General features: G+C 41.5%; 1 protein-coding gene across 1 annotated transcript in view; it reads left to right on the top strand.

Moving 5' to 3' along the window:
• The window catches only part of SASH1 (SAM and SH3 domain containing 1), a 65,217-nt gene that overhangs the window by 31,918 nt on the left and 16,571 nt on the right, over window positions 1–16,728 (top strand). Inside the window, 7 exon segments of the mRNA XM_009324122.1 lie at window positions 261–393; window positions 4,451–4,797; window positions 9,199–9,270; window positions 11,902–12,045; window positions 14,211–14,346; window positions 15,383–15,552; window positions 16,672–16,728. Coding sequence (XP_009322397.1) covers window positions 261–393; window positions 4,451–4,797; window positions 9,199–9,270; window positions 11,902–12,045; window positions 14,211–14,346; window positions 15,383–15,552; window positions 16,672–16,728 — 1,059 coding nt within the window.

Genomic DNA, 16,728 nt, shown 5'->3' on the forward strand with positions numbered 1-16,728 from the left:
TTCAATGCCTAGGATCTTGCGTTGCACAGATTTAGAAATCAAAATGGTATGTCATGCTTTCAGAAAAAGAAAAAGAAAAAAAAAAGAAAAAAAGAAAACCCTCAGTAATTTAAATGTTTCTGTCTGACCTGGGCTGAAAATATAACACCAGTTACAGAGCTGCATTGACACAGCGCAGCAGATGAGCTGGGTTAACTTCACTTGAAGGAGCAAGCCGTGGAACTACTACTTTATTAATATTCCCTTTGTTTCTTTGCCAGTCAAGAGAACAATCTGATGATGAAACAGAGGAGTCGGTGAAGTTTAAGAGGTTGCACAAGCTGGTGAATTCTACCCGCAGAGTCAGGAAGAAACTCATAAGAGTGGAAGAAATGAAAAAACCCAGCACAGAAGGTAAAAAGCAACGTGCATATGGTTAAAACTGCGTGTATGAATACATGTGTCTGTTGAGAGGGGACAGAAAGTGGAGGGCTGGGGGAGGGAGGGGTGGAGTGTTCTTAAGGGATGGTAGGAAAGACTGCCTTGTCTATGGTGCATGCCTTACCCAAGTAATTGCATTTTGAGACTGTAGAAGGAGGAAAGTGGCAGCCTAAGATGTGGTTGCTGATGATCTCCTGGTATTCCCAGAGCAGCACTGGAGAGCCCCTCATTAAGAGATTAGATCTTGGTTTATGTTTTATGCCCCATGCTGGGGAGGGAATGAGACTAGGAGCAATCCCAGCCGGCTGCCCCACGAGCTCAGCAAGGAGGTAAGCAGAGCCCACCACCACGTTGCTCCCTCCTCCGAGGCCTGGGACAGCACACAGGTGAAGCTCTCACCAGTTTTAGGAGGGTTTAAAAAGAAGAATGGTACAGTTGCGCCATATGGTATCATCCTGTGGCAAAAGTACATAAACTCTATCAGACATTCTTGTGGGATAGCGACTGCCTCGTGTAATATTAACTCCTACTTCTGGGGGAGCCTGCTTGCAGTTTGGTTCCTGAATGAGCCCTGCTGCCAAGAGAGAGGGGGAGAGAAGGGAGGAGGAGGAGGGTGGAGAAACAGGAAGCAGAGTTCAGCCCCTGGGAACACCATGCCGCAGAATTAACTCTGGATGACCTGTATCCGTGTGTGAGCACTCAGATTAATGGAGCCTGAGCCTCAGGAGCCTCTCTGCACAGCCCTGCTTGAGTCCTCGCTGGAATTGTGGGCACCCCTCTATGTTCGTGGCCTTCCCAGGATCATATGCCAGTTCCCCATAGCTTTGCAGTGAGCTGAGCCTTATTATGATTCCTCCTTAGTGCATTTAAGGAGAACGTGTGCATCTTCTTGGGTGTGTGGCAGGAAGCTGTTGGCAGATTCATGATCTAGCCTGCCTCTCTCCTGGTGATGATGGTGTTACTGGCTGGCGTGAAAGGCACGGCCAGTCTAGAGCTCTGGCCTGGGCAGCTGTCTTGGTCTGAAAAGGTTTTGTCACCTTGGAAGCAAAAACATGGTTTATGAGACAGGGCAAACAAAACAGGGCTATTTTTCCCCTGCTCTGGGGAAAGAAGGACCTCAGAGAGGCATGTCCTACCCCCTCCCTTCCTGGGGGCCTGGGAAAAGCTGCAGGGAGCAATCAGCCAGAGGCTCCAGGGGTGGGAGCAGCTGCAGGAGCTGGCAGTCCAGGGGCTGCTGTGCGTGCAGACGCCTTCCTGCAGTTTGACCAGCCTTTCTCTTCAGCATGTTAACTGTCTGGTTTGCTCTCTATTCCCTTTCTCACAGCACTTCACCTCCTTATTTCCTTTTCTCCTTCAGTCTTTCACTTAAGTACCCCTGTTCCTTCCAGGTTTTTTTTTTTACCACAGTTTACCACCCCTGTCCCCAAAGAAAAATCACTGAATTAACAATTGTCTCCAAAAAAAATTTGCTCTGCTTCCTTCTTTCTCCATCTCCTTCCTGTCTTCTCTGTTTTAACTCCAGGCTTTTCTGAATAAATTATCTATAACTCTGAGTTTGTACTTTTTCTAGACCTCTAGAGTTCCTTTGTAGATTGGCTCTTGGGAAGCTCTGTAGCAAAAACAATTATTGCTGAATAACAACATGAATTACTTCTGCATAACTTCTAAATAAGTAGAAGGCCCCTTAACTAGCCAAGTCTACATGAGGAGTAGATATCTATCACTTTACTTTCAGTAAATTCTCCCCGCACCCAAGTTTTCATGTGGCAAATTAAAAGTGCTTCATAAATGCTGTCCATCCCCATATCTCACAATGTAGGTCTGTATTCCCCTTTGGATATATCAGAGGGCTCTGCAAGATGACAAAAAATACTGTGGTCAGATTTGGGAATTGCTCTCTGGCCTTCCAAGTTACCTGTGGTTGACTGGATCGGTTCTTGAGCTGTTTGCTGCTGTTATTTGAATCTGTGTTATAAATGTGAAGTAATGTGAAATCCTAGATGGCTAGGTTTTGGGGAGTTGGCTGTAAAATTTGATTGAGTCACATCAGTAAAATTTCAATAAATTCATCAGTGTTCAACAGCCTTTAACAAAGTGTGAGAGTAGGCTTGGTTTGAAAACTGACGTGCAGTTCCCCAGAATAAAGATGCCTCATAAACCTCCTCAAAAATTTCTTCACAAAGAACAAGTTTGCCAGATTTCCCTTAGACATTCCTGTAGTTTTTTAAAGAAAAGTACACTAGTCCTATATTCTTCTCCCACATTTCTACTATTGACTCTGTTATCACACTACATATATATCTGGATGATCTGATACTCACTAGAATGTGCCAATATCTGAATCCTTGTGTATTTTGTGTTAGTCTGCTCCTAGTGAGCTAAATAACTGAAGCTTCCTAACTCCCGGGCACCATTCTTACATAGCATTTAAAAACAAATCACATCTACATCTGTGTCGTTATGGCTTTGTGTCATGGACTCACTCCAAATAACATCTGTTACAGTGTTGACACACGCTGCATATTTTATAAGCTGTTTAAAAACATATTTACTCAGTGGACTAAAATTGTTCATCAGCACATATTCAGTCCCAGGAGAATGTCTATTTTCTGTTCAAATTGAGAACTAGAGGGGAAAAAGAGCAAGTTGGACAGTCCACTGAAAATGGTGTCAAAATCAGACTCCAATCTACAGACCTACCCCAGAAGAGTTCTCAAGAGTGAAAGTTGCGTGTCAGATGTGATCCGCTATCCCTTCACTGTCACAGCGAGTTTTATCTTGGTAAAATAGCATCTTAGGTTTCAGCAAATATATGTCAAATATGTTTTGCCAACAGAGTGAACTGAAGGTGAGACAGGAAGCCTGTACAGGGCAACTAATCTTCTTTCATCTTGAAATGTGTCCCCTGTTATTGAATGAGCAAGTTTAGTAAATCATAGGTATTTTGGTAATGGTTCAAATTCAGCTCTGCTGTAAGACTGTGGAAGCAATCAAAGATGAAGGCAAAGTTGGGTCAGGCAAGAAATTCATTTTGGCAAGAAGTAAATACAGTCACATTTCTATGTGTGTTTCTGATACATACCCATGAATGCTGTGAAATTCGTCAGGCAGGACTGAGGAGGATGTGTGCTCTTGTTTGACTCTCCTTGTTACTGCATCTAATACCTGAGCCTATACTTTGCTCAGAAGAAAACACCAGAGAAAAGTTTCTTAAATGATAAATGTGAAAAGGAATTGCAATTTCACGTCCTTTATTCCCTTCTCTCCACTCCAAAAAGGAGACCTGGATGTTTGCCCATCTCCAGAACTTGCGTTGCAAAAAGTCATCTTCCCTTTCTGTGAAATATGTATTTGGTGAAAACCAAGTGTTTCTGTTGTTACCAGAACACTGCTGAAATGGGCACACCCGCAATTTGACCTACTTTTTTTTCTTTGCATCTGTTTAAGTAAATTCTGTCTGATTAAAATTGGTGCCTCTTCCCCCACTGAAAACCCAAAACTTTTAATTTCATCCTGGAGCTCAGCTCTGTAACTTTCTGGGAAAAATACTGCTTTCTGCAGCAGAAGCACTGGGTATTGGAAAACTGGACCTGAGAGGTGCTTGTTTAGTTTTTAATACCTGGGGATACTTCTGACCTATTGTAATCTCACTAGAGCTGAGATTCATATGCAAGTATCAAAAGAAAAACATGAGGAACAGATCCCAGTTCCAGCTTTTAAGGGGTTCTTAGTGAGAGCATCTGTGGTCTTACTTAGCTGCAGATGAAAGAGAGAAGCTTAAAATCATGATGAGTTTACTTATAGGTTGCTGTCATCTGTCTACTGTTAACTCATCCCAGAACTCTCACTTGACAGATGGAAGGAACCGCTTCAGATTTATCCACTCGCAAATACCTTCTGGGCTGCTTATATCAGGAAGAGTTTTGTTTCATTTTAAGTGGGTGATACCGTAAATAAATACAATAAGGCTCTACAGGGAAACAGAATTATGAAACCATGACATGTGTTGTGCTGCATTTGTCCCCTGTAGGTGTGGAAGAGCACTCACTTGACAACTCTCCTATACTGGATGACAGATCGGCACTTTACTCTGGAGTTCACAAGAAGCAATTCTACTTTGACAGCTCCTGCGAAAAGCAGCCAGAGGACGACTCGGACTCACTTACTACTTCTCCCTCATCCAGCAGTCTTGATACGTGGGGAGCTAACCGGAAGCTGGTGAAGACCTTCAGCAAAACTGATAGCCGTGGCCTTATCAAGCCTCCAAAGAAACTCGGGACATTTTTCTCTTACCCAGAAGAGGAGAAGACCCAGAAAGTTTGCCGCTCCTTGACAGATGGGGAAATGAAGAAGAGCCTCGGCTCGCTGAGCCATGGGGTAAGTACAGAAAGCATTTGCTTTTATGACAGCAACAGGCACAAGCACCATCTTCTGGTGTCCCTGGAGGAGATTCAGAGTGTAAGGAAGCAGATCCGATTGAAGAAAATGGATACTAACTATTCCTGTTCCAGAGCTTTTCTTTGCCAGCGCCCTGCTAGGAAAGGAGCATCTCCCGCAACTTGCGATCTACAATTACTCCGGCACAAAACGAAAGGGGTTGGAGGTTGTGGCTTCCCAAACAGAAGGCTACGAGGGCGCACTTCTGTCAGCGAGTTCAATATTACCTATGTGGTGGAGAGAAGCCTGTACAGTCACCTCAACCTCTCACAGCTGGTGCGTCCCGTTACTGACAGGACCCTGAGCAAGGCCGACAAGCAGGACCTGAGGAGATGCCTGCTGGAGGAGGATGAGGAGGCCAAGAGGAAGTGGGCTGCCACAGTGGATCGCTGTACTAAAAGGGTTCTCTTGAGAATCCACCAAAAGTCTGTGAGTCAAAGAGTTGCCATGAAGGTGGTCTTCCAGTTTCTGTGAGGTTGCAGTCAACACTTTCTGCTTTATACTTTTAACTAAAATTCAGTGCTTCTGCTTTCCTTGCCCTTAGAAACTCTTAAGCACTGTAATTCAGCTGTAAGGGAAGAGTTTGATACAATCCCGTCAGAGAAGAGTTTTGTTGTCTGCATTTTCTATGAGTATAGAATAACTCAATGAGAGAGAGCAAATATGACAAAATGCTGCTTTTTAAATTCACCTAGTGCAGAAATTGAGATCACTGGTGAACAGAGGAGCTTTGAGATGCTATAAACACATTCTTCGTGATGCTTTGGGAGTCAGTATTCTCTTAAAGGGATACCGAGAGATGAACAAAATTTTCAGAGGATTAGAGCATCCTTAGTCAACTGTGCTCTATTTCTCTCCTGCTGTCATTGCCTCTATTGGCCATCCCCTTCTCAGTTTGCATCTGATCAATTCACCCACCCAGCTCTGTATTCTCCATTACGTACACAGCTGCAGAAAGATGGGGAGTTTTACATTATGTAGACACTACCCTCCCGCTTGCTGCTCACCAGCACCAGAATTGCCCTTTCTGCTCTGTCCCTGGCCACTGCTCCTTCTTCCTAGGATGGGGTGAAGGTGGCACCTTCGCCCAGAGCATTGTGGAGAGGGAACAAGGGGTGGCCAAAAAAGGAAATTGTGCTGTACAATGGGAAATTAAGTGATTTGAGCACTCCAGAGACATCCAAAGCTGCTTCCTGATTATATGACCCAGTTTTGACAGTTCCCTTAACCATGATGCTGAGTTTCCTAGGAACTCACCTTTGGGGCCAGCCAGATCTCCAAAGCTGAGCCAGCTAGTCTGTTGTCTAGTTGACAATGTAGGTATGTTCCCTATTTCAGTGCGTGGAAACAGCAGTGCACCCATAACGTTAAGCAAGATATTCCAGTGAACAATACAGTAGAAAAAGCTTTTCCTCTTGAACTAACAGATTTTATTTTGAGAGGTCTCTGCTTCATTTCTTCAGGTGTGAGGTATTCTCGATATAAGAGTCACAGCCTTGGTCTCCTTGAATAACCTGTGGGAGGTGACCAAGCCTTCATGGTTTACTTTTTGCTCTTCGGCCACAAAATAGGTAGTTTTTTTCTACCCAATACCATAAACATTCTCTCTTGGCAGCTTCACTATTTCTTCTGCATTGACTGCTTGCCCTGTTTATTTTCACAGACATTGTTTTCCCATAAGGACATTACAATGATAAAAGAAACCTTACTCGTCCTTCTGCGAGTTGAACAATAGGGGTATCTCAGGCAAAAGAGCATGCTCGTATGTGCTAGAGATGCCCCATAATTGAAAATACCCTCTGAAACTGTAAATACAGATGACAAATAGGTTTTTCAGTTCTTCTAATAAGTAATCTCGCTATAGTAATTTCATTATGAAAACCATCTGGACTGACTTTTGCTAATTCAGAGATACAAACGAAGAAGAAATGGATAGCGTTTTGTTGTTGTTGTTGAGGAACACTTCAGTCAACGGCTCCTCCAGCCTCGTTTGAATGGGATAAATGGTGGAGACACGCTGCTCTTACTACCTTTTTCAACACACTTCTTCCTGAAACCGCAAAAAGCTGGCAAACTTCAACTAATGCCAGTCCTTCTTCCTAGAAACTTAATGTTTGTTTGCTGCAACCTCAGGGAAATTGCAATGCCTATGTATTCAGTGGAATTGGTCACTCTGTCTTGCCTTGCCATTCATTTTTGTCATTTATATTTGTTTCAGTGACCTGGACATGCATGAAATTTTCAAATTGCATCAGTTTTTCTTTTCTCCCAAAACAACAATACTTTTGATTGCATGGCCATTCCATTGAATATCCCTCTCATCCACAGACCTTTTGTTTGGTACAGAATTGCCAGGGTCGCTACTGGGATCTGAAGGTGGAAGCTAAATGTTAAATGTATGGGGAGGTCCATAATGAAACAATAAGCATCCTTAATATGGTACATTTATTCAGAAGCTTTTAACCAACAGACATTTTGCTCTCTGAGAAGACTGCTTTAGGAGGAGCTCTGTCTGGTTTGACAGACAAGTTTGCTCAGAGCAGTTCCAGATGCCCTCTCTTCGTTGCTGGGGTTACTGTACGCTGTAGGATTAGTTAGAATGGACTCTTCACAGGACGACATTACTCATAGCTAAACGTGCTGTGCTTACTTGTGGTTGGTCTCAAATGCTTTCCAAAAGCAATTTTTAAAGCTATGCCATAGTCACATTGCCTTCTGGAAAAAAAACACTTAAAAAATTCTACATCACAGCACTCTTTTTAATGTGTGGGGCCTAGACAAAGCTGGCTTTGAGTTCTAGTAGAGTTGTGGTGGGGTACAAAAACTGTCATCCAAGCACTGTAGGTACACAGCACCCAACATAAAAGCTAGAAAAGAAAACATTTTAAAAGCTATTAATATCTATGCTGATTAGCAGTGTACAGGGCAAGATGAATGTTTACTTTAATAGAACTCATTGATACAATTGTTTATTAAGTGGCACAGTTTACAGAGCTTGCTCCTTCCTAATAGAGTGTTGAAGCAGACTGGTAGTTTTCAGGTGGTGGGTCTTCGCTGACTCCCAAGTACACACTCACCGTACTGATTGGGCAATCGTTTGTGGTCTGATCTGATGCTTAGCTGAGTCTTAAGGTGTCTCTGAAGTTACTCTGTTGGGTAGTTCAGGCCCTAAGAACTTAGAGTTCGCAAGTGGTTGATCTTCTGCCTCCTGTTTGTCTCAACTCTAACTTTGAAGAGAATACTTCCAATAGACATCTGCCTGTCTCACAACCCTCACTCGGAGCCCAGAGTTGAAGTTGTGCAAGTAAATTGTAACTGCCATACCTTCATTTCCCTGGATTGCCCTGTGAGACTTCTGGCAGGGCCAGGTACTTGAGTACTGTGCAGCTGGTTGTTCAGTGGCCAAATAAAAAGTCAAAGGTTTTACCTTTTGGACTGCAAAGCAAAAGCTGGATTTTCTCTGAGCCCCCTAAGTGTCTGGTCTTTTTTCGAGTGATGCCAAAGCTTTAGCAGAGACTCATCTGCCACAGTTAAACAATGGTTGGCTGTGGAAATGCAACTGTACTGAGTTTGGTTGCCCTCTGCTCTTGGAAGGGAAGCAGCGTCATAGTGCTGATTTTCTTTTTTTTATTCAGGATGATTATGATAAACTGCATCTGTGCATTCAGCCAAAACTGAGTCACTCCAATAGGTGCTTGTGACACTGTAAACATAGTGTACTTTCTCCCAGAAGTAGCAGAGCTGCCGCCTGTCACCACAAGTGTGATGGTAAATACCTAATCTGGAATCAGGGCTTGCCGAGTCTCTGGGGACACAATGCTTATGCATAGCCGGGCTGGTTTTTCCCTTCTCTTACCAAGGGCTTGCCCTACAAGGCCTCTAGCATTTCCCTGTATTTCAGCGGAAATGGAGTCTGTGCAGCTGGTCCCAGAAGGTAGGTTATTCAATGCTTTAAAAGATTGGTGGTTCTCTGTTTCAGTGCTACTGTGGACTTATTTATGAAGGCAGATGGGAGTGCTGAGGTGGAGTTGCCAGCACCCTGGAAAATGTGATGCATAAGATCAACAGTTTCCTCAGACTAAAAAGTCTTTTAACTTTTTAAAAAGAAGAATAGGCGATAGATGACTCAACAGCAGCAGACCTTAGGCCAAGGAGTTCTCTCTGGAAAAGACAAATGACTCAAATTGCTTTATAACAGATTTCTTGATTTATAATCTCCCATCCTTTTGTTTGTTTCCATTTTTGCAGACATTTGTGTTTTCACTGATGTTCTCCAGATCTCAGATATTTTGAGTGAGCTGATCATTGTGATAGAACTGTATCCATCCTTTTTTTTTTCAGAGAACCTGTAGCTTTGGAGGATTTGACTTGACAAATCGTTCTCTTCATATTGGAAACAGTTCTGACCAAATGGTGAGTTTAAGACAAGAAGGCACAGACTTGAAATAGCATAAAATGAAATGCGCAACAGAGTTATAATAGACTGAAGTGTAATTTAGGTCTGTAATAACAGTTTTGGGATCCAAGAAAGCAGAGTATCTTCGTTAACCTCAAACTTCTTCAGCTTTGAGAATAACATACCCACCCATATCCATGTGTGTATAAGTATTTATATACCATATGTGTGAAGAGGCAGGAACAACTGATCAAAGTGAAGATCTGGGGGCACATCTGTGGGCTATTCTTATGTATGACTTCCTCAGAGCATCACCCCAGGCAAAACATATGATTACTATACCTTCTTGGTAAAAATATTTACTATTTGGAATGAAGAGGCAAACTTTCATTTGCTGAAGATCTGCAAGTTATTTGGGTGGAAGTCATTATGTAAGAGATTTATTATTTGTTTTCTCATTGTATCTAAGAGCTCTGGAGTAGACTGGGATCCCATTGTGCTGGGTGCTGCGCAATTGATCTCAAAGCTCTTTGTGTTTAAAAAAAAAAAAACAAAACACCTCCCCTGAGAATTAATTCCATTTTATGTTACTCATGTTGATCCCAGTGTTACTGTTGGTCAGCCTGTGCCCAAAAATAACAGAATAGAAATGAGCCAGAACATTATATCAATGAAATTGCCAACACATTTTTTCCTTTTGCCCATATATGTTTTTCTTTTCTGTTTCAACATGGCTCTGGTAACTTCTCTGTTCACTGAAGTCTAAACTGTGAAACATTTTATATGCCAGCATTATTATTTTTTTTTTATGTCAGCTGGGTTTTTTGGGGTTGGTTTTGTTTTTCTGATTTATTTTTTTTTTAAACATAATAAATTACCCCTAAATTGGCCAAAACTGTGGGTGGTTGTTTTATGCATCAATTTTCAACTCAGTAAAAAAGTTAACTTCCAAACTTACAGTGTTTATCTTTAAACATAGATACTTTGGCATATTTTGTTCAGATAGGTTTTGATATAGAAAAGTGTGAAATCTAGATGTTACATTTTTCCCTACTAGCATCAGTGGGAGAGATGCAACACACCAGAATAATGTATGCAGATCAAGGTTTTTTTCTTGAAAACATTGAAGTCCATGAAGCGGAAGATTTTTTTCCAAAAAGATAAGGCAAAGAGCTGTCCTTAATTTCTGCTAAAAGACCAAAAGTTACCAAAGAAGCTGTAATCACAAAAAACTTGTAAAGGAAAAAATACAGAATTATCAGAAATGAAGTATCAGCTGAATTTCAGAGACACTTTTTGGGGGAACATTAGTAAAGTAACAAACATACATCAATTTAGAAAAAAAGATAAATCTTTTATGTAGAATGTAGTGTACACTTATTTTAGGGTTTGTTGTCTTATGTATTTAAATTGTACTCAGAAGGATTATTGAACCAAGTCAGAGACCAAATTCAGTAGTCAACCTATTTGGCCAAACAGATTTTGGTCCTTTTTGCATTGTGATTTTTGGTGCACCCTTGCCAATGGAGGGTGCTGGCAGTAGCTCTAATAGAGTTGTCTTGCTGTGGTTCCTGACATACTGTAGAACGAAAGTCCGTGTCTAACACGCTGCCTGGACAATCTGAATAAGGGCTGAGTCATACGAGTAAGTTTGGCAAAATGTCAACTGATCCATGTTAATTCTTTGTGTGTGCTTGTGGCATAAGTAAATGCTACGTATCTTAAGCTGGTTTAGAAAAGGTTAAATGCATTCAAAGCAGCTGGCCTTTGTCATCCACTATATATGGACCAGCTAATTTAGTTTGGCAGTACCCTGTTGTGTCTCTTATGAATAGCTGTGCAAGTATAACCTTCTACCATGGTTGATGGATTTAGTACCTTTTTTTGTGGGTTTTTTTATAAGCAATCCACAGTAAAACCACAGAGACGGTCATCAAGAGAGTCTGAAATGCCTGTCTGAAAATAAAAAGTAAATTTGGGTAGCCAAATGTAGGTATCCATATATATATATAGACAGACACACACACACACATATATTTGGCTAGGATCTCAGAGGTACCTTTACTCCTGTTAAACTGTGTGTAGTATTGACCAACATGAGCCACAACTACTGTTGTATGTCCTGTCAGGCTCCACAGCCTGAAACTGTGGAGTTTTCTATCAGGTCAAATACTTACCTGAAACTCAAAGGGATAAAGGCATCATAGAATCATAGAATCATAAGACACGAAGAGACCTCCAAGGTCATCGAGTCCAACCATCAACCCAAAAACACCATGCCCACTAAACCCCCCTCAGCCTCCTTTTCTCCAGGCTAAACAACCCCAGCTCCCTCAGCCCCTCCTCATAAGACTTGTTCTCCAGACCCCTCACCAGCCTCGTTGCCCTTCTCTGGACACGTTCATCCTAACAGACCCCAACACACCTACACACAGTACCTGCAGAAAAGGTTGCAAATCAGGCCTTAGAAGTAAGATACAGTGGACTGCTACAGTGGTTTGCACAAGGTCTCAACAGTGAATTTAGAGCAGTAAGCAGGACACCAAGCTGCCATCCTGTGTCTGCCTAGATACCTCCGCAGTGACTGCTGACTGAGGAAAAAAATGGTTCTTGTATTTTATAGGCTTAAACCCTGTTTTATTTTGCAGGGCAAAGAAGGAGATTTTGTTTATAAAGAAGTGATCAAATCACCCTCTGCCTCCCGTATATCTCTGGGCAAAAAGGTGAAGTCTGTAAAAGAAACCATGAAGAAAAGGATGTCTAAAAAATATAGCAGCTCTCTGTCTGAGCAGGTACGTAAGGTCTGCAGTGGAATCCAGTTAATAGTGTAGAAGTGATACCAATAACGATTCCCATGCTTCAAGGCATCTCTGAGGAAATTTCTAACAAGACTATGTGGTGTGGCTTATTCCTATGTTCTTCTAAAATCCCACACTGTGAAATGGCTTCCTATAGATGCCAAAGCATGAAAATGCATTTTCAGATTTTCATTCAAGTCGCTCATCAGCAGAAGCCTGTGGTTGATGGCATTACACGTCTCGCTCTATATTTCCATTTCTTTATCTATTGTCATTATTTATTAAGGGAACTGGTCTGTGACACAGGGTCACAGTAATATATTTAACCTGCAATTTACACCTTAGTTTAAATTCCCAACATGACTTCACATACACGGTTCCTCTCTGCTATTAGAGATCTTTTCTCCATCATACCTTGCCCTCTGCAGCAGCGCATTAAAACAGATGCACAATGTAGTCAGAAAGGGGCATCCCCCAGAAGATTTTCCTATTATTCTTTCATTACACATTTCTATAGCTTATTCTTAAAGGCAAACCTGAAGTACATTAGTTGTAGATTAGGCTTTGAATTTCAGTGGCCTAGGAACAATTGCTGTCTTTTTCTCTTTTGGTGTACTTTGTTGGGTCCTTGCTTTGGTGGAGTGTCAAAAATTCTTCAGCATTTGTTTAAATCCAGTCTCCCCACTTGAAACGTGTAAGTAATGGCTTAGAAAGCCGCCGGGAAAGCAGGGCGCTCCCTGGCTAACATCGCCCCCAAGTGGCCTCGTACCGGCCGCTGGATCGCCGGGGATGCTTGCAGCCACAGGGAAAGGGAGTGGAAAGGGAGTCACGCCCCACCAGATCTGCCTTTTGGTGCTAATGCAAAGCCTTAGTGCCTGTAAAAGGAGCAATTCGTAAGATTCAAAATAACAACCCCAAACCGCAAAATCTGGAGACGGCATAGAGAGGCAGAAAAGTAACCAGTTTTATGCAATGCTTTGCAACATGAGAATCCCTTTCCTGTAGGACTGTTAGCCATACTTATTCATAACCCGGGGCAGTGCTGCAGTTACGGTTATTTAATTTAAATTTACAGTTAAAGCATTTTAAGGTCTAACATGATTTGATATTGATACGAACGTGCTTTGGTGTCTGACTGGCCTTACAGTGCCCCTCTGCAGTGTCTGCCAAAGAAAGCGATGAGAAATGGGTTTACAGTGAGTTAGCAATACTTTCGCTCTCTAGCTCTCTCCAAGATTGACTTGACCTCTGAAGTCATATGCTGGGATGACTTTTTTTCCTGGTGATTCTGCAGCATGCAAATAATAGCTTTCGTCTAAAAGTTTTATGACCACACATCTCCACAAAAACTCTTCTTGTATGCAAGCTGCAGTTCTTTTGTTTTCAAACTTTTTGGCACAGTCCTTTTAGAATATTTGTACCTTTCTGGCATCATGACTCAAACTATGTGCCAGTATCTCTTTCTGCATTCAAAAAAACAAGCAAAAGATGTTCTGGCCACAAGTATCTGCTGCTTTGCTTTAACTGTGCTTCACAGAGGCTGACAGAATTTCAATTTAGGAAAGACCCCTTTTGATTTCCTGTAATGCTTGACTGAATGAAAAGAGAAATTGCCTCACCTATTGCACATGTAGCAATATCTTTTTATATTTATGCATTTATGTTTATGAGTATTTATACTATGCACAGGCTGCATTTTCTGGTTAATTCTCTTTTTTTTCTTCAAGGTAAATGAGCAAAGATAACAACGATTCACTGCAGAAAAAAATTTACATTGCTGTGTGTCTCACTTGCATTGTTTGATTTGTTTGTATTCATCTTTGTACAAAATCCTGATTCAGAAAGCTGAATTTGGCGTTAGCTGTTTTGCAAATACTGCTGGCAAAAATATCATGTGTCATTAAAACGTTTGAATTGGGAGTTTTGTGTAATGTTTCTTTGTACTTACAATGCTTTTTTCAGACTGGACTGTTTGCTCTTGTCCCCGCTATCATGCCTAATAAAGTGGGGTTTCTGCCACAGCTGAGTACCACGAAATAAGTGATAAACATAGAAGATTTAGAGCAGGAAAACAGAATCTCTTTCCTTGGAGATGAACAAGCAGCTCATGTCAGTGCCTAAGTTCATTTACCAAATTGAAATGGTTCAATCCCTTTCAGGAGTCCAGCCCTGGGGTCATGCCGGGTTCTCCACAGTCGCCGCCACCAGACACTGACTCCCTGGACAAACCCAAGCTGAAAGCCGGTGGCTCAGTAGAGAGCCTGAGGAGTTCTTTAAGCGGTCAGAGCTCAATGAGTAAGTTCGGTTGTAATTGCGTTGCTCCATTTCTGTGGCTTCAGGGAGCAGAGATCTCCACAGTAAGCAGAATCAGAGAAAGTCAAAGCAAAAGCAGTGGTTAAAAAGTAGAAAGACTAATGGGTTAGTCATTAAGGGTTTACAAAGAACCATAAGCTCTTTGGTGCAGAGACGATCTTTTTTGCTTTGTGTTTATACATAGGCCTGAAAAAGAAATCCTGCTTTCTGGTTGGGTCTGCTGGGTCCTGCTATTATAATATAAATGATTGGCGTGAGAATTACAGTCCTTGGCCAGTAGTAAACAGGCTCATCTTTACACTAGATTTCTCCTGGGCACTCCTGATGGGCTTCCCACCCCCCCTCCAGAGAGACCTTGAGATTCTCTCATTAACTAGTTAGAGGAGTATTATTTAACACCTCTCTGGTTAAGATTGTCTCTGCACAAAACAGAGTTTAAGAGGGACACAGATGGTGTGAACTTGCTTCTCTGTGGATTACTGACCAATAGAAACCAAGAACATATTGGGGGGAAAAAAACTGAAGAGAAAGCTCCATTTTTAAATAACTGAAAGTGTGTTCTGAAAATCATCCAGTTTTGGTGGGTTTTTTTGTTTGGGATTTTTTTTTTTGGTAATATCAGTATGATGTGTTGCCATAAAACGAAATTTCTGGACATGAGGGGGATTCTGGAACCCTCATGCAGGATTCAGAGCTGATTTTCCTCACACCACTATGCTTTTTTGTGGGCAAAACTTCCTGGAAAGATGTCATCTCCTGTGATGTACCATAGATGAGACACTAGTTAAACAGCTTCTCAGTTAAATATTGAGGAGCTGAATTTGGGAAAACAGGAGTGCAAAGTAGATTAGCTAACTCTCCCATCACATGTGTATATAAGAAATAGCAGCATTTACAGACTTTTAACTTTGATTATCGTGTTTTGTAGAAAGAAGACCCACCTTCTGTGTTGCCTCTGTTTGTTTCTGAACCTCCTTCACAAAGAGATTCTTTTTTGTGGACTATGTCTCTCACACAGGTGGTCAGACGGTGAGCACAACAGATTCCTCAACCAGCAACAGGGAGAGTGTGAAATCAGAAGATGGTGATGATGAAGAGCCTCCTTACAGAGGACCTTTTTGTGGAAGAGCCAGGGTTCACACTGATTTTACTCCAAGTCCTTATGATACAGACTCTCTGAAGCTCAAGGTACCAGCTATATCTGTTTTTAAGGGGTCAAACATTTATTGTGGCAAAATTCTTAATTAAGAGTTCTTTGCAGGAAGTACACAATTCTTAGTCTTTTAATGAGTTTACATGTGTTTTTTGAAGCCCTTTAACCTATCTTATTCTGATACATTTAAGATTTGCTTGAATTATAGCAAAATGTTATAGGACATAAGTAAGTATTAGTATTTCTCCACATCCAGGGAAAGACACTTGCGTCTTTTGTTTCTGGAAAAATAAAAATGTGCCACAAATTAATTTCCGTTTTGCAAGGATTTTGTCTGAAAGATTGGAAAAATACTTTTGTCTCCCACAATGAATTAATCTATCAATGGAAAAATTTTCAAAATCCTTGGAAGAAGTGTGGATGCGCCTACACAGTGTCTCTTAAAGGCATTTCAGTTAATATAACTTGTTTTGAGCTAATATTGAATTACTTTGCTGACTGTGAGTTGTCACTCCCCCTTTAATTTTTCTGGATATCAGCTTTTATTAATTTTAGTTGTGCTGTATTTGATTGAAACTGTCTCTTACATTCATTACTTAAAATTCTGAGGGCAGCTAATTCCTATTAAAGCAGATGTACGTAAGGTAATCTCTTTAAGGATACAACAACAGTTGTGCATCCATTTCTTTGTTACAGTCAGGAGCACATTAGGAAAAGCCACAGTGTTGCACGGTTCCTTCTGCATACGCCTCCTTTCCCCAGGAGATCTGATGTGAGATTGTGCCCATATACACTGATCATGTTCTTATTTGCACCAATTTCAGATAGTTGCACAGCTTAGAGACATTTGTACAAAACAGCAGTGGTGCACTACTGGGGTGTATGCAGGTTTGTGAATCTGGACAGTTGGGGTCCATTCCGGGTTCTTTTGTTGACTTGCTTTGTGGTCTTAGGCATGTCACTTAATTCCCTTTTGTTCCATTTGTAAAACAAGTATAATCAGACATTTTTGCAAGAACTGTGGTTAACCTTTTGAAAACTCAAGAGTGTTGTCCATTCTGCATATCTGAAAATCTGAGAGAAAGTGGGTGTGTTTGCTTGAATATCCATCAGAAAGCATGCCTAAATGGCTTTCTTGCTTCTTTGGTCTGCAGAAGGGTGACATCATTGATATAATCAGCAAACCCCCCATGGGCACTTGGATGGGCCTG

Source organism: Pygoscelis adeliae, unplaced genomic scaffold (assembly GCF_000699105.1).
Source record: "Pygoscelis adeliae isolate BGI_AS28 unplaced genomic scaffold, ASM69910v1 Scaffold105, whole genome shotgun sequence".
Lineage (NCBI taxonomy): Eukaryota > Metazoa > Chordata > Aves > Sphenisciformes > Spheniscidae > Pygoscelis > Pygoscelis adeliae.